The sequence below is a fragment of the Budorcas taxicolor genome, chromosome 7 (assembly GCF_023091745.1).
Source record: "Budorcas taxicolor isolate Tak-1 chromosome 7, Takin1.1, whole genome shotgun sequence".
NCBI lineage: Eukaryota > Metazoa > Chordata > Mammalia > Artiodactyla > Bovidae > Budorcas > Budorcas taxicolor.
In genome coordinates, this window is record NC_068916.1 from 6,363,390 (window position 1) to 6,380,782 (window position 17,393).

The following is a 17,393-nucleotide window of genomic DNA, read 5'->3' on the forward strand; positions in this document are numbered from 1 at the left end:
TGGTGCCTTCATGCTGAAACCCTGAAGAGAGCAGGCCTGCCAGTCCCACAGCGGCCATCACGGAGGCCCCACCAGTGACAGATAAGCCAAGGAAGGTCTTGCGCCAACCAACCCAATGCTGCCCAGCACCCAGGAGGGCCTCCAGTCTCTGCCCCAATGACACAATACGCCTTGAGCTGCAGATGCCTGGAGGGAGGCTGCCTAAGAAACCAGAGGCAGCCTTGGGAAGCTGGGCCGACACACAAAGGGCAGGACCAGCTGCACCGCCACCGTGGCGGTGAGAGTAAGAACCATGTGCACCCAACAGGAATGTCCCAGATGCTGAGAGTGACGTGGAGGAAGCCTGGCTTAGGGCCAAGAGCAGACGACAAAGGGCGGTGCTGCCTCTGACCCTGGGGCTGGATGAGCAATGAGGAGCTGGGGGATCCTGGCCCCCCCCCCACCAGCTGTGTGTCCCTGAGCAAGTGTTCTGACCTCTCTGTGCTCTTATGCCTAAAAATGGGGAGAATGACAGCCCCAACTCTATAGAGCTCTGTGTGTCCTACATCAGTTGACACGTTATTGACTGGAGACGTTATCAACGCCACAGGCATTCGTCTCTGCAGAAATCCCCTGGTCAATAATGTGTTAATGTATGTGATGGCTGAAATAGGACCTAGGCTATGACTACATGGTCATAAATGGTGGGCATTTAACTGTGTTACTCAATTACATATATTTTGTGAGTTTTTTTTTTAACAGCTTGCTTACTTTTGATCTTTGTTTCCTGAAATCACCTACGTATATTTTTGTGTGTATACGTACTAAAGTTTGCCTTTTTAACCACTTTTAAGTATACACGCCTGTGTCATTACAGCATATTCATGTGTGTGCCCATGTGTGCGTGCTAAGTAGCTTCAGTCCTGTCTGACTCTTTGCGACCCCATGGACTGTATCCCGCTAGGCTCCCCTGTCCGTGGGGATTCTCCAAGCAAGAATGGTGGAGTGGGATGGCGTGCCCTCCTCCGGGGGATCTTCCTGACCCAGGGATCAAGCCTGTGTCTCTTGCGTCCCCTGCACTAGCAGGCTGGTCATCACTAGCGCCACCTGGGAAGCACCGAGTACATCAGCACTGGTGTGCAAATATCAACTGTGTTACTGTGGGTATTTATATTAGCTATATTGCTGTTGCTATATCTTCCTAGATGATGACATTATGGGTTTTTTTAATCTTCTACATGTATTTATTTCCCTGATTTTCTAGTAATATATAATACTGTTCCAGTCACATTTTCTATGGCTTTTTGGGAATGTGGGAAACAATCATAATGGCACATTAAATGAAATAAAGCAAGTGACAACACTGAATATTCCATACAATCCCAACTTTGGTAAAAAAAAGAAAAGAAAAAGAAAGTCATGAATCAGAGAAAGGAAAAAAAAAAAATCCCTGGAAGACCCCAAAACTGTGACCTCATTGTTACAGGGATAGAGCTGATTTCTAGAGTTTTGCCATTTTTAAGGGACTACATCTTGGTTTTCCAAGCACAACCACGATGGAAGTATTGCTTTGTTTCCAATGAGAGGGCTGGGGGTTGGTTCTGGGTCACTGACCTTCTCCAGCTGGTGTCCGCAGGTGGCGAGAGGTACACGGTGCCATATGGGCAGCTGTCCACGTGCGTGTGAGTTAAGGGGATGGTGCTGCTGGCTCAGGCCCTCCCTGAGCCCCAGGAACCCTGCATGGGCCAGCCCGAGAAGCCAGGCTGCTGGGAAGCTGCGAACAGCTGGGGCCTCGGGGCGGGGGGCCTTTCCTGCCTGGCTGCGAGCAGCCCCCAGGGTGCAGCCCCGTCCACCTAGCACTCAGCACTCACCCCCTGCAAGCGCACGTGCGGGCTGCGCCCCTTCCAAGAGAGGCCTCAGCCGTGAAACAGGGGCCCATGGGGGTGGGGGACTGCAGGGAGTCTAGCTCAGCTGACCCCGGCCTTGACTCTTAATTCTGGGCTGACAGGGTGGCTCCCGGGGCCCCGAGCGCTCAGTCTGGGGCCCAGCTGCTCAGGCTCCCCCAGCCTGTGGAAACAAGAGGCAGGAAAGAACAGCCTTCTCTGTGCTCAAGAGCTGGGCTTCCCAGGATCAGCCACTCGGACGCTGGGGGCGGGGGAGGCTGGCTGGCAAAGCACCAAGGGGCAGCCAAGTCGGTGGGGGGTTGGATGGGGGGATTCTTGACCGTCTTCTCTGCTTGGCCAAGGTGCAAAGGCAAATTTTGTGTCTTCTGATAGCCTCCCTCTGATCTGTCTGGGTGCGGCTCAGGCTCAGATCCCCCTCAACCCCCCTGCCTTGGCTGGGCTGCCCTCCGTGTGGCCCCCGGAGGGTTCACCACCATGGCCCTGACGTGTGGATGCCCGGCTCACAGCTTTCCTGGGCCCCCTGCCCAGGCAGGCGTCTGAGTGCACCCTCCCAACGCAACCCAGGCTGTATGCTCCAGGGGTCTCTTCCGTTTTCACTGTGCTCCCCTAACCCCCCGCCTGGCTAAAGTCGCCTCAGCTTGCACTGCCTCCTCCAGGAAGTCTTCTGGGGTTGCCATGTGATTGTACGCCCTTCCTGGTGCTGCCCAGTAGCCCTGGAAGACTGGACCAGCCCTGATTCCATCATGGTGTGGGTAGCAGGCCGCGCTGTCGGCTGAAAGCGGTCCCCGCCTCCATCTCCACCCCCACCCCACCCCCGCTGGCCACATCCTCTGGGAAAGGATATCTGCCTTCCGTGTTTGTCCACTGACAGGGGTCGGCGATGCGGGGAGCCCAGCCGGCCACGCTCCCGGTACACTCTGTCCACTAGCCCATGGTGCCGGGTAGTTCGGCTGGTGTCCAGGCCCGAGGACTGGAACGGTGTCTGGGGGTGGGGAGGGGACCGATGCAGGGAGGGAGGAGAGGAAGAGAGGGAACAAGAAAAGAGAGGAACCCACACCACGGTTATCCGCTGTGATCCGAGATCTGACCCCCCAGAATCTGACCTCAAGGTCCCCCCAACAGCACCCCCCCCCGCCCGCCCGCCTCTGGAGATACCCTTGGCTATTCCAGATGGGCCTCCATTCCTCTGGGGCCCCTGCCCCCAGCCTCCGAGCATTGTGGGGGGGGGCGGCGGCGAGCCGGGGGTCCCAGGCTCCGGGGCGGCAGGCGTGCAGTGCGGCCGGCATGCACGGGCCAGGCAGAGCAGCGCAAGCTCGGGGCCCGGTGCCGGCTGGGGTGCCAGGGTGCAGAGGGCCCCCCTCCAGCCTCGCCAGGTGCAGACGGGCCTCCGCCCTCTCTCTCCGGGCCTGGCCGACCTCCTCTCCCCACCTACGTCATCCCTGGAGGGGCCTGCCAAGAGACAGCCCCAGGGCTTCCAGCCCAGGACGTCAGGGGCCCACCTGGCCAAGTTCTGGCTCCCTGGAGGCTCCTCGGCGAGCCTGGGGCTGGTCTTGATTGAGGCTCGACCCCCGCGCACCCTCCCCCACGGCCTTGTCCCAGCTCCACTGGGAGCCAAGTGCAGGCGCGCTTTCCGGAGCCCGGGACCACAGCTTGGCTGGACGGGGCTCCCTTCCAGAACCTGGGGCTGGCATGAGGCCCCCGGTCAGGCCCTGCTCCCACCCCGGAGGGCCCCAGGAGCCTGCTCTCCGCCTGCCTTGGCGCCACGGGGCCCCCACACCATCTGACGGGGGCAAGACTGGCAGCCGTAGACTAGCTCTGGATGCAGCTACCGGCCCCCTACCCAGCCATCTGGCCCTTGGGCCCTTTCTCTCTTCTCTGCGCAGCCAGGCGAAAAGCAATTTCCTTGGGAAGCCTGCTCCTGGCGGCCTCATCGCTCTGCCCCACCTGTCCGAACACCTCAGCTAGCACTCGGGGCTGACTGCTCTCCCTGGCGCCTGGGGACCCGTCTTTCTTGGACCCTGCCAGCTTGGGTCTTTATGTGTTTCTGCTTCCAAAAGGCTGCAGGCCCGGGAGACGGCAGCGACCTCACCTTCCAGGCATGGGAACCAGAGGGCACAGGCCGTTCATCTCCTCCCAGAGATGCCTGGAAGCCCAGAGGGGAAACTGAGGCAGCTGAAGCAGAGCCAGAGGCAGAGAGCAGCTCAGACCAGCCACAGCCCCGCTCGCCAGGCCAAGTCTAGGACCTGCGCACACGTGTGTGTGTGTGCCACAGGAACGAACCCATGCAGCGTCGGCGCGCATGCTTGGATCCCCAGGGCAGGGGTCTCTGGACGCGCCCACACGCACTTCCCCAGACCAGGGGGTGCAAGGCAGATTGCTTCCACTGGCAGAGGGGACACCTCCCACGGGGCCACAAGGGCGGCCGCACAGGAGTACCTAGCGCCCGCGCACGTGCCGGGGATGCCGAGACCTCAGCCCAGGGGCTCATTTACCAGAGAGACTGGAGCCGCTGCCAGAGCCTCCCCCAGAAATCCGCTGGGCTGAAAATGCAAAGAACCGAGACTTTGAGACACTCCTGCCTCGCCTGGTCCCCCAGCGGGAAACCCAAAAGGCCCCCCTTGGCCCTCGGGGGCCCTACGGTAGCCCCAGACCAAGCTTGGGGTGCCCAGAGAGACACACTCCTTGAGGAAGGAAGGGATGGGGGAAACAGAGGAAGGGGCGAGCAGGGAGGAGGGGAGAAAACCCACCAAGCGGGGGCCCTGGCCAAGATGAGCAAGACTGCCTGGTGCACGTGCTCTGACGCGGAGGCCATCAGAGGAGGCCCTGGGGACTGAGAGCTGAGCCAGCTGGACCCCGAGCCAGCCCGTGGGATCCGGGGCCCCGTCACATCCCCACAGCGGTGCGGGAGGAGCACAGCTGGGGAACGAACGGGACTGAGCTCCCTGCGGGGCCGACCCAGCTCCGCCTGGCCTGTCAGCACGCACACGGACGTGGCTGTTTCTGGGGCTCTGTCCCAGCCACGGGGCAGGTGTGTGGCCGCTCAGTGGACCTGTCGCTGCAAAGCCCAGACACCATGCTGGGGGGTTGGGGGGCAGGCAGCTCTCGGCCCGGCTCCTGGGCCCACCATGCCCCCACTTCCACTGCAGATCAGGGTAGAGGGACCGGGCCCTGGGGGAGAGGCAGGCGGTGGGCCTTATCTCTTCTTATTTACGATAAGGATGTGCGCGGCAGCTACGCGGCCTGCGGGAGCCGCGCTGTGTGCGTCTCTGCCAAGAAACGTTTGCAGACAAGTGGGGTCAGGCCGCGGGGCGTCCTTCTGAGAACTGCTGGGCGTGCGGATTAGTGAAGCGGGACGGAGCCAAGCCCCAGAGGCCCTGAGCGGTTCCCGCTGCCGCACAGCCGGCCAACAGGTGTAGCGGCTGCCGAAATGCTCACCGCCAGACCTTGGCCTTGCTGCGGGGTCTGCTGACTGGGGACGGGCAGGGGGGATCCAGGAGAGGCCTGGCCAGGCCATCCCAGGGGAAGGAGTGGGCGGGGGGGGGGGATTTGCATCAGGGGGACAGGTGGCAGCAATTGCCTGGGGATCCCCGACGTTCACAGGCTGGCACTTTCTCGCGTAGTGGACAGGGTGGGGCCTAGCCTGCAGCACACCCCAGGGGGGAGGTGGCGTGGGGGAGGGGAGGGGGCTCACCTGGAAGGGCAGATCCACGGTGCTGCTCCCAATCTGGTTCACGTTAGGCAGGGACCCGCCGTAGTACTGGCCACGGCTCGGGCCCAGCTGCAGGTACTGGGATTTCTGGAGCTGGAGCTGCAACAGAGAAGCTGACAGCTATAGTGGGGGGAGGGAGAAGACACCTCCGGAGCACACTGCAGAGCGCCATTCCCAAGGGCTCTGTGCGTGACACCAGGCGCAGAGGATGTGGACTCCCGCGACTCAGACTCTCAAAGGAGCCGTGAACCAGCAGAATCAGACCCAAGGGGACCCAGGCGGCCCACCCCAGGCAGGGAAGCTCGCCCCCCATCCGGGAGGGTGCTGCCTCTGTGAGCTTGAGGGAGCCTCGCTGGCTGCTTCGGACACCTGGTGAATAAGCAAGAGCATCCAGTGGACCTGGAGCCTGGAAGCCTGAGCAGGAGGCCCCTCACCCACCCGGGGGAGCCATTTCTTATCACGCCAAAGGCTGTGTTCCTGGGGCGCGGGCCAGAGGCTGCGAATTTACACCCGGACACGGGAGAAATTGTCTTTCCACTGGTCTGAATCAGAGGGGCCGGCTCTGAAGTGCAGCGCTGGCTTCTCAAAGTACAGCATGAGCTGGCCTGCCAGATCCTGCCTGAGTCCTAAGGAGTCCGGCCCAAGCCCCCAGGCCCCCTCTGCCTGTCCCACCCGTCTCACCCACTAGAGAACCTTCATCCAGGCTGGCCACATCCCTGCACGGTCCTCCGCCATTCACTCACATGTGGATTTGTCTCCCTGGGCCAGGACTCAGAATCAAGAGCCCGGGGCTCCCTGACCGGTCACAGCTGCCTCCGAGCAGGGCTGGGACCTGGCCTTCCCTCGCCAGAGCATCCATTCCACTTTGCCAGGAATAGCAGAGGCTCCTGACCCGGGTGACACCACCGGTGGCCTTCGGGCAGGTCCCCGAGGCCCATCAATCTGCCCTGGGATGCAGTACTGTGACAGAGGGGCGGCTGCTGGGCACCAGGGGAGGGGTGGGCGTCCGCCCCGGCCGGCCAGGATGGTTGCTAGGGTCGACAGTGTGTACACAACAAGAGCAGCTCACGTTCCCTCACAAACAGCTCCTGGCAGTGCGCCGCTCGCTGGCCGCCCACGCCGCCCCACTCTCCCACGCCAGCCCCAGCTTCCTGGGGGGCCTTGGACACCGGAGGGGGAAGCGGAGCTCAGGAACTGGCCGCTAGCCCGGCTGAGCACCTCACCCAGGTAAACAGCTGTTTCCTGTGAAGGGCGGCAGGGCCGGGAGGGAGCCTGACCCTGCTCCATGCCTCACGGGTGGCTCTCAGGCATCTGTGGACCCAGACCCTGGCTCCCAAAGCTGGAGATGTTCGCCACGAACACCCCGGGTCCCTCCTCCCCAGGGCCCTGGGTCACGCAGGATGACACAGGCCAGCCCCTGGTCAGGAGGGGCCAGGCGAGGCCAAGCAGGGTGGGCTCGGGTGTCCTTGGACCTGAGACCCGCCCCCCAGGCCCTTCTAGTGTCTGAGCCACAGAGCAGGAACCCACATTTATCCCCACCTCTCAAGTACCACCTGGCCCTGGAGGCTACAGCCCCCTCCTGGGCCTCAGTTTCCCCTCCCATAGAGTGGGCTGTCCAGACTGAGTGTGTGTGTGCGTAAACACCAGGTATGTGATACAGGAAGTGCTCACATCATACCTTCTGGGCCGAGGGAGCCCAGAAGGGGAATGCGCTGCTCACGGCTGTGTGTCTGCGATAATGCTGGCCCTCCTGGCCATCTCGGCCAGAGCCTCTCCTTTCCACAGGGGCCCCCAAACCCCATCCACTTTGTTGTGGGAATGTCAGGCTTTGTGGTACGGCCTCTGGAGTGGGCCTGGTGTGGGGCCCCTCTCTTCCTCTGGGGAACCCCCGTACTCATTCTTGGTTGTACGTGGAGCGCCACAGGCAGGCCTCCCCAGGTGGCTCAGTTGGTAAAGAACCTGCCTGCAGTGCAGGAGACCTGGGTTTGATCCCTGGGTCGGACCTGAGCTGGGAAGAGCCCCTGGAAAAGGAAATGGCAACCCACTTCAGTATTCTTGCCTGGAGAATCCCACGGACAGAGGAGCCTGGTGGGCTACAGTCCACAGGGTCACAAAGAGTTGGAAAGACTAACACTTTCACTTTAGAGTTAACCTGGCCCAGGGCTGTTTGACCTTTGCTCCCAGCTCCTGGGAAGTGAAAGTCCTGCCACATAAAAGTGTGTTTGTTTGCCTGGGGCCCCGGGCCACACTGGGTATCTCTGCTAACAGTGCGGGCAAGCGTGGGGGGCTCAGGCCACTGAGGTTCTCGGCTCTTCCTCTGCTGGGGCTGCATCTGTATGGTGAACCCCAGTGAAACCCTGGACACCAAGGCATGGGGAGATCCGTGGCTGCCGGCCCCCAGCGTTCCACGACACACTGCTGCTGGGAGAAGCAAGTGCTGTCCACGTGGCTCCAGGGGAAGGGAATCTCCAGCTGGGTTCGGAAGTCCCCTGGCCACTGCGCCATTCCAACTGTGACCTGCACCCTTTCACTGAAGCAGACCATGACCGAGGGTGTCCCTGGCAGTCCGGTAGTTACAGAATCCACCTGCCAGAGCAGAGGACACGGGTTGGATCCCTGGTCCGGGAAGATCCCACATGGCACCGGGCAAGTAAGCCCGTGCGCTGTGCTCTAGAGCTCATGATCTCTGATAAGAGAAGCCACCCCCTCAGAAAGGCCAGGCGCCGCAACTAGAAAGGGCCCCCGCCTGCTGCAACTAAAGAAAGCCCGCGCACAGCAACAGACCCAGTGCAGCTGTAAATAAAAACAAATGCATAGATAGAACTAAGAAACAGACCATGACCGTGAGTATGAAGGTCTTCGGTGACTTCTGAGTCCTTCCAGTGAACCGGTGAGCTGTGTGTAGTGTTCTTTTTTTTTTTTTTTTTTTTCAGTTTCTCAGTCATGTCTGACTCTGTGACTCCAAGGCCTGCAGCCCGCCAGACTCTTCTGTCTATGGAATTCTCCAGGCAAGAACACTGGACTGGGGTGTTCCAGAAATGGCAAGGAAATGTTGCCATTTCCTTCTCCAGGAGATCTTCCTGACCCAGGGATGGAACCCAGGTCTCCCGCATGGCAGGCAGGCTCTTTACCATCTGGGCCCCCAGGGAAGCGCTAGTATAGTATTGGGAACCCTCAGTCTCTGCAGCTGGTGTCAGACGTGAAGGCGGTCTTAAGGGCCCCTTAACTTTCGCAGGGGCTGACTGCTGTCCCATGCCTGGCCAGGAAACCCCAGGAGTAGGCAGACACTGGGGTGAGGAGGTGCCAGCCTAGGCTCCACCCGTGGGCCTGATGCCTCCAAGGGTGCCCAAGGAGGCCAGGAGAGTGATGCTACCGGGCAGGGTCTGACCAACTGCTGGACACAGAGCTCAGGCCTCTTCCCCTGTCAAACCACAGTCCTTCCTGCATCCCTCTGCCCAGAGAGAGGTTCTCGAAAGTACTTCCTACCCTACCCTCAGCCTCACCATAAACCCAGCATCCAAGCCAGGGTCTAACACTCAGCAGCACCTGCTGGTGGAACAAAGGAGCACAAGAACCCGTGAGTGAGTACCAAAATGAATAACTGAACGAGCATCACGGCTCCCGTGCTCGGGAGCAGATGTCCACGAACCAGGCGACCGCTCCACTCGGAGGCCACACGAGGACCCTTCAGGACAGCCCCTGCTGCCCTGGGGAGGCTTGGGCCTGCCCCTCCCCTTGCCCCGCTCTCGTGGGTTTTGGCGGAAGGCAGCACAGCAGGGTGGTGACGCCTGGACAAGACCTGCTGGCATGGAGGAGCGGCGCCTCTCAGGCTCCCCTTAGCTTCTGGCCCAAGGGTCAGACAGCCTGGGGCCCAAGACCAGGCTCCCCCGCTGTGAGCGCAGGCCTCACTCCAGGTGCGGAGGGCGGGCAGGTGCCCTCTCACTCACTCACAGGGGCCTCCCTGCCCTCTGATCTCCCCACTCCTCACTCCCTCCAGATGTCCAATCCCAAAGCACCCCGAGTTGTGCTCCCCCACCCCAGGGAGCCGCCTGTGACAGCTCCACCTCCACATCCGCCCTGGAGGGGCCTCCCTGACACCCCACTCAAGGAGCAGGCCCCCCAAGTCACCTTCACATGGGCCTCTGGCCTTGTTGTTGCTGTTGTTGTAAGGCATGTGGGGTCTTAGTTCCCCAAAGAGGGACTGCCTGTCTAAGCCTGCATTCGAAGCGCAGAGTTCTAACCACTGGATTGCCGGGGAATTCTCCCTGTTGTTGCTCTTAACCTCCGTTTTCATTATCAAAGGTTCAGGTTCACAGAAAAACTGCGAAGAGGGTAGAGGGAGGTCCCGAATTGCCCAGCCAGCCTCCTCTAAAGCTACCCTCTTCCTCCACTGAGTTAAAAGGGAAAAAATCACAACAATAAGAGCTCCACTGACCCAGACTCTTCCGACACGCCCCTTGGTGTGTCTAGCCACACCTGCGCGCTCCACAGTGCCTGGCCCTCGACTTCCCTACTGCTGCAGTGGCTGAGACTCTCTGCATCCAAGGCAAGGGGGTGGGTGAGAGCCCTGATCAGGGGATCCGCATCTGGACCCCATCTGGAACCCGCCTGCCAGTGCAGGGGACACGGGTTCGATCCCCGGTCCGGGAAGATCCCACGTGTCGTGGAGCAACTTAGCCCACGCACAACTACTGAATCTGTGGGCTGCAACTAGTGAAGCCACAGCAATGGGAAGCTCGCGCAGCACAGCGAAGAGTAGCCCCCATTCAGTGCAACTAGAGAAAGGCTGCTCACAGCAACGAAGACCCAGTGGAACCAAGACTAAATACATACTAAAAATAAAAGACCTTGTGTGCCACCACTAAGACCCAGTGCAGCCAAATAAATTCAATATTAAAACAAAACAAACAAATGCCTGACCTGAGACCCTGTCTACCGTCCCCATCCTGCCCCCACCAGGAGGTGGGCCCCCGAGATTCCCGGCCTGCCAGTCACAATGTGTCTGGTGCTGACCCTGCATGTGGCCACACCGGGGCCCCAGGCAGTGCTGCCATATATCTGGCCTTGCCTCCCACCAGCATTCTGCAGCCCCAGATCTTTCCAGAACAGTCCAGTTCATGCCTCTCAAACCTTCCTGCTCTCAGGTGTGAACCAACCAGCCAACCCCGTGGGGCCACACCCTAGGGTCAGAGATGGGGCCGATGGGGCCACAACAGACAACCAGAAGCACAGCACTGAGCTTAGCCACCCTCTGGCCAGCATCTCCCCACCCCACGTGCTGCAGACGGCACCCCAGAGCACCCCCCCACCATGGGGCACAGAGCCCTTCAGCATATTTAAGCATCACAAATGCCCTGTCTTAAGTATCCCGGGCTGACTGGAACAAATTCCCATCAAGTGGGTGGCTTAGAACAACAGGAATTCACTCCCTCACAAGTCCAGAGGTGAAATCCAAGATCAAGGTGTGGGCAGAGTTGATTCCTTCCAGAGCGGTGGACGGAGGATCCACCCCCGGCCTCTCTCGGCCTGAGGGGGCTCCAGGTATCCTTGGCTCACGGCTCCGAGCTCTGCCTCCGTCTCCACACAGCCTTCCCCTCTGTGGCTGTGTCCCACACCCTCTCCTTTCTCTCAGAATAATACCTGTCATTAGATTCGGAGCCCATCCTATTTCAGAATCGTCTCATCTTGGGACCCTTAATTACATCTGCGAAAGTGCTCTTGCCAAGGAAGGCCACGTTCCCAGGCTACGGGGTGAGCATGCGGACATATCTTTCAAGGGGACACAACGTAATCTAAGACAGGGCCTTTGAGGGGGTTCCCAGATGGGAAAACTGAGGCTGAGCAGGCAAAGGAACGGCCTAGGGCCACCCGGCTCACAAGTGGGCAAGCAGGGCAGGGACTCCACTCCTGGAACCTGAGTCCTGGATAACCTTGCGGACCAGCGGGTGGCTGGGATCGCAGAGCATCACAGAGGCGACGTCACATCACAGACCAGAGCACACCACCTTGTCTGGAAGCTTCAAGTCAGAAGCATCAACCCAACCATGTCGGCTCTGTCAAGGTGGGGATGCGGCACGGGCCTCACTGTAGAAAGCCCCCTCAGGGGCCTTCCCTGGCGGCGCTAGTGGTAAAAAACCCCTCTGCCAAGGCAGGAGACATCAGAGACGTGGGTTTGATCTCTGGGTCGGGAAGATCCTCCCTGGAGGAGGAAATGGCACCCATTCCTGTATTCTTGCCTGGAGAATCCCATGGACAGAGGAGCCTGCGGGCTACAGTCCACAGGGCCACAGAGAATCGGACTGAAGTGACCTAGCCTGCACACACGCGTGCAGTGCAGGCCGAGGGTTCGATCCCTGGTAGGGGGAACTAAGATCCCAAGTGCCTCTGGGAAACCAAGCCCCCATGCCGCAGCTACAGTCTGCTCAGCACAGCCAAAGGCTCCAGCATGGCGACAAAAGGTTCTGTGCGCTGCCACGAAGGCCCAGCACAGCCAGAAAGTGAGCAGACTCTTTAAAAGGCCGCCTCAAGTCCTGCCTTCGCCCTGGGGCCCTGTCTTTAGGCAGGAAAGCCCCACTGGTCCTCCCCGACAGCCTGAGTCAGGACCGACCCCCCACACCCATGCCCACTGCCCCTACAGAACGGTGGGGAAACGGTGACTTCTCCAGCTTCCCCCAACCCCCTTGCTGGCAGGACCTCACGGGGACAGAGTTGCCCTTCGAGGTGTGTTTCCCATTTCTGTGTCCACACCCCTACTGGGCACGGCCCGCCCACATCCTGGCAGCATCTGAGGGGCTAGGAGGAGTGGAGGCCACAAGGCTGGGGCACGATTGGGAGCCAGTGGCCCTGAGAAGGCATGGCAGACGCAGTCACCCTCCCCAGGGTAGTCCCAATCCTTCGCGAGACCCCACAGGATGCAGCGAATTCCCATCTGTCAGCTCTTCCCAGGCCTCGCTCTCTGGAAGGAGCCAGCCCTGCTCGGGCCCATCACAACCACCATGGTAACTGGCCAGCCTCCTGATGAGATTAAGGGGAGTGGCCACACTGAAGGCTGAGCTCTATCCTGCAAAGCCAGGGCAGGCGCGGGGGCCACAGCACAGGGTCCGGGAGGAGCCTCGAGCTCTGAGCAGATCTGTTCCCCCCTCTCGCCATGAAGGCCTACACTATCTGGCCCCTTGCTCCCCACAAGTCACCGCACTCCGCCCACGGAGGGGGCTGCCTCAGGGCCTTTGCACTGGCACTCCCTCCTCCAAGAGGCTCTTCCCGCTGGGCCGGCCCAACACCTCTCCACTGTGGAGTCACCTCCACAGCCCACTCTCTAAAACCACTCGAGGTCTATCTCTTCCCATCAGACTGTCAGCCCCACGAGGACCCTGGCAGAGCAGTGCGGCATGGCATCCCCGTGGGGGCTGAGAGACCAGACGCCGGAAGAGCCTGTGAGTGCAGAAACGATGACTGTGTGCTTGGAATCCCAGGCGGGGCCCATGTGCCTCCTGTGTCCCCATGGGACAGAGCACCCTGCCTCTGGGGCAACTGAGGCCCAGGGATGAAGGACAGCTTCCCGGGTGCACGGCCAAAGAACCACGCATGAGAGGGCGGTGGAGAGCAAATCCATCGAGAGGGCACCCTTTGGGGACCTGAGTGCTGAGCAGAAGCCCAGGGCATTCTCACACCCTGGCCTGAAGCCCCGCCCACTGGGCTCCCCAAGGCGGAGTCCTCAGGAGGTTGCTGACATCAGAGGTGCCCTTGAAGGGGCCACTTTTGGAGGCTGCCCCCAGGAAGGGAGGGACCTAGGCTTTGCCAGGTTCTGCAAGGATTCCAGCAGCCGGAGGGGCCTTTGCAGGGAGCCCCCGAGAGCCCCTGAAAGGACCTGACTCTGAATCCCGTGGAGCTGCTGCTGCGTTCTCCAGAGCCAGCGTTCCCCACGGATGCCTGAGCCCCACTTTTGTCTGGCTGTGGCCCTGCAGGTTCTTTCCAAGGAACTGGCCCCAAGAGGCTGCCCAGTCTCAGCTGCTCCAGCACCAGATGAGTTTGAGGAGGGGAGGCGGGCCCTCCCAGGCTGCGTTCACCACAGCCGTGGGACGACCTGTCTCTCCCCACACCTCTGCTGCCCACCCCAGGAACGAACGCCTGAGGCTCGGGCAGACTGCTGCGCCGGCACACCCGCCCAGCCAGGAAGGCCCGGGATTGCTTTTCTCTTTTTAAACTTTTTCCTTTCTTTTTTTTATCAGTCACGCAACAGAAAGTGAACCATTTTAAAGTGCACCAATCAGCAGCATCTAGTACATTCACAGTACTGCACGGTCACCACCTTTAGCTAGGTGGAGAGCATTCTCATCACCCCAGAAGAGACCCAGTGCCCATTAAGAGTTGCTCCTTAGCCCCCTCACAGCCCCACAACCACCAACTTGTTTTCTACCTGTCTGCTGCTGCTGCTAAGTCGCTTCAGTCGTGTCCGACTCTGTGCGACCCCACAGACGGTAGCCCATCAGGCTCCCCCATCCCTGGGATTCTCCAGGCAAGAACACTGGAGTGGGTTGCCATTTCCTTCTCCAAAGCATGAAAGTAAAAAGTGAAAGGGAAGTCGCTCAGTCGTGTCCGACTCTTAGCGACCCCATGGACTGCAGCCTGCCAGGCTCCTCCATCCATGGGATTTTCCAGGCAAGAGTACTGGAGTGGGGTGCCACTGCCTTCTACATTTGCCTATTTCTGACATTTCATGCAAAGGGCATTGGGCTTCCCAGGTGGCGCTACTGGTAAAAAACCAGCCCATCAATGCAAGAGATATGAGAGGTGCGGGTTCGATCCCTGGGTCGGGAAGATCCCCTGGAAAAGGAAATGGCAACCCACTCCACTATTCCTGCCCGGGAAATCCCATGGACAGAGGAGCCTGGCAGGCTGCAGTCCGTAACAGTGGCAGAGTCAGACATGACTGAAGTGACTCTAACACGCACAAAGGGGATCACACACTATTTGCCTGTGTCTGGCTTCTTTCTCTCGGCGTGTTTTCAGGGTTCATCCGCCTTGTAGCCTGTGTCAGAGCTTCACTCTTTTTTATGTCTGAGTTAACACTCCACTGCATGGATGGACCACGCCGTGTTTATCCACTCATCTGCCGATGGACGTGTGTCGGCCCACCTCCTGGCGACTGAGGCTAGTGCTGCTGTGGACGTGCATGTACAAGTACCTGCTTGAGTCCCTGCTTTCAAATCCCTCAGGAATACACCTACAGGGAGAACTGCTGAATCATACGCTAACTTCACATTTATCTTATTAGGGACCGCCAGACTGTCTTCCACGCTACCACGCCATTCCTACAGCAGTGTACAGGCTTCCAGTTCCCCGTCCTCACCGACACTGGTTAATTCCTGCTGTTTTGACAGTAGCCATCCTGACGGTTGGGAGGGGGTACCTCATTCTGGTTCTGATTCTCATTTCCCTGCTGACTACTGATGCTGAGCATCTTATGTGGTTACCGGCCATTTGTGTATCTTTGGAGAAATGCCAAGTCCTTCGCCTTTTAAAAAACCGAGCTGCATGTTTTTTTCCTCATGGAGTATATATTCTGGGTTTTTTTTTTTAATGGAGTATCATGGCTTTACGATACCGTGTTGGTTTCTGCCGTACAACAATGTCCACCAACTGTTCGTATTAGTTGCTCAGTTGTATCCAACTCTTTGCGAGCCCATGGACTGTAGCCTGCCAAGCTCCTCTGCATGGGATTTCCCAGGCAAGAACACTGGAGTGGGTTGCCATTTCTCTTCTCCTGACCCAGGGATCGAACCCGGGTCTCTTGCTTTGCAGGCAGACTTTAATGTCTGAGCCACCAGGGAAGCCCTTGGTTAATCAGCTATATGTATACCCATATCCCCTTAAGCCTCCCTCCCAACCCCACCATCCCACCACACTAGGTCATCAGAGGACCAAGCTGAGGTCCCCGTGCTCTAATGCAGCTTAACATTCTGAATCTTAACCTCTTGTCAGAGCCTGGTGGGCCACAGTCCACAGCGACCTCGCACACGTGCACAGCTCCATGGTTTGCAGATCTCTTCTTCCTCTGCCTTTCCCTTCTCTTGGCAGTCTTCTGACGCACAGAAGCCTTCAACGCTGACAGGGTCCACTTCTGCGCTTGTGCTTGTGGTGCTTCCTTCTAGGAATTCTGCAGGGGGTCCTCTTCCATTTCGGTTCTTAGCTCATTTTTAATTCACTGTCATTGGGAACGCCCTGTGAGTAGGACTCCGCACTTTCTCTGCCGAGGCCCCGTTTCAATCACCAGTTAGGGGGACTTTCCTGGGGGCTCAATGGCCAGGACTCCCTGCTCCCACTGCAGGGGGCTCAGGTTCGAACCCTGGTCAAGGGTCTAAGAACAAGTGCAGCCAAATAAATATATTTAAAAAAGAAAATCCCTAGTCGGGGAACTAAGACCCCACAAGGCAGATGCAGCCGAAAATAATAACTCACTGTTGTTAACTTTGTTGCTACCCCAGCCCCACCCCAGCATGGGCCCCCACACCAAGGGAGGGTTCCACAGTGAGGCGAGGGCAGGCTGACCCCCCCGAAGTGTGCCTGGTACACTGGAGTTTCTCATGACACCTCTGCTGAGCACAGGAAGGAATAATGAATGAGTCAGGGAATGAATGAAAGCGTCACAGGCATGCGGCCGAGCTCGGATTCCAGGCTGAGTCACTCCAGCCCCCGGCCCCTGGCTGGTGGAGACACTCCCCAGCTGCCTCCTTGCTCGTTCCCAAAGTGTAAATACAGAACCAGATACACAAACACCGAGTGTGCCTCGGAATGCCTTTAATCAGACTCGGCTGCCGCTGCCAAATCCCCAACCCTGGCGGAATCAGAGGGCCCACTGTGAGCACGTTTTGTCTCCTTCGGCGGTGGCGGCTGTTGAGCCCAGACGCTCGGGCTGGGGAGGAGGAAGGGTCCCTCGAGGTCTGAGTGCAGCACAGCTGGCGCCTGGGGGCCTCTCCCCCGGCCCGCCAGCCAGGCGCCCACTCTGGGTGGGACCCTGAAGCAGCCCTCAGAGGGAGAGGGCTCCTCTCCACTTGACAAGTAGGGAAACTGAGGCCCTGGGGGAATGACAGGCTTGCGTGGAGGCCACCTGAAAGGGGGACAGGACCTCCGGTACGATCCAGACTCTTGCCCTGGCAAACTGCAACTTCCTGGTGGCCCAGAAGGCCGTCCCACGCCTCCTGCCTCTGGGCCCTTGCACCCACCTTGCCCTTTTCTGGAACCTTCCACGGAGCTCCTTCTCATTCTTTGGGTTTCAGCTCAAACATGACATCCTCAAAAAGCTTTTCCTGACCCCTTCCTTCCGAAATAACCCTCTGGGGACTTCCCTGGCAGTCCAGTGGTTAAGACTCTGCACTTTCAGCACAGAGGGTGCAGGTTCGATTCCTCATTGGGAAAGTAAGATCACATGTGCCATGTGGTGAGGCAAAAAAAAAAAAAGCTCAGGCCACCATAACCAAATCCCACAGAATGGGCGGCTTGTATTTCTCACAGCTGTGGAGGCTGGAGTCTGGGAGGAGGCTGCCAGCACAGCCTCCGGTGAGCACCGTCTGCGGGAGGCCGCCGTGGCCCAGGGTCCTCGCGTGGCCTTTCCTCAGGGTGTGCTCAGGGGCAAGTCTCCCTCTTAAGAGGACACCCGCCCTATGGACTCAGGATGCCCCCTTATGACCTCATGTCACCTCAAGCACCTCTCAAAGCCCCATCCTCCACCTCTGGTCACACTGGATGCTAGGGCTTCCACACAGCAATCTGGGGGCCACAATCTGGCCCACAGCCCCCTCTCA

General features: G+C 59.4%; 1 protein-coding gene across 3 annotated transcripts in view; it reads right to left on the bottom strand.

Annotated features, from left to right (window-relative positions):
• The window catches only part of CRTC1 (CREB regulated transcription coactivator 1), an 80,882-nt gene that overhangs the window by 23,455 nt on the left and 40,034 nt on the right, over nt 1–17,393 (bottom strand). For 2 of the 3 annotated variants that reach the window (XM_052643103.1, XM_052643102.1), the window contains exons 2-4: nt 5,575–5,691; nt 2,728–2,865; nt 1,594–1,655 (exon numbers count right to left, since the gene is read on the bottom strand). In XM_052643103.1, coding sequence (XP_052499063.1) covers nt 1,594–1,655; nt 2,728–2,865; nt 5,575–5,691 — 317 coding nt within the window. Of the gene's footprint in view, nt 1–1,593; nt 1,656–2,727; nt 2,866–4,375; nt 4,424–5,574; nt 5,692–17,393 lie in introns of all 3 variants that reach the window. The other variant, XM_052643101.1, reaches the window with a different exon arrangement.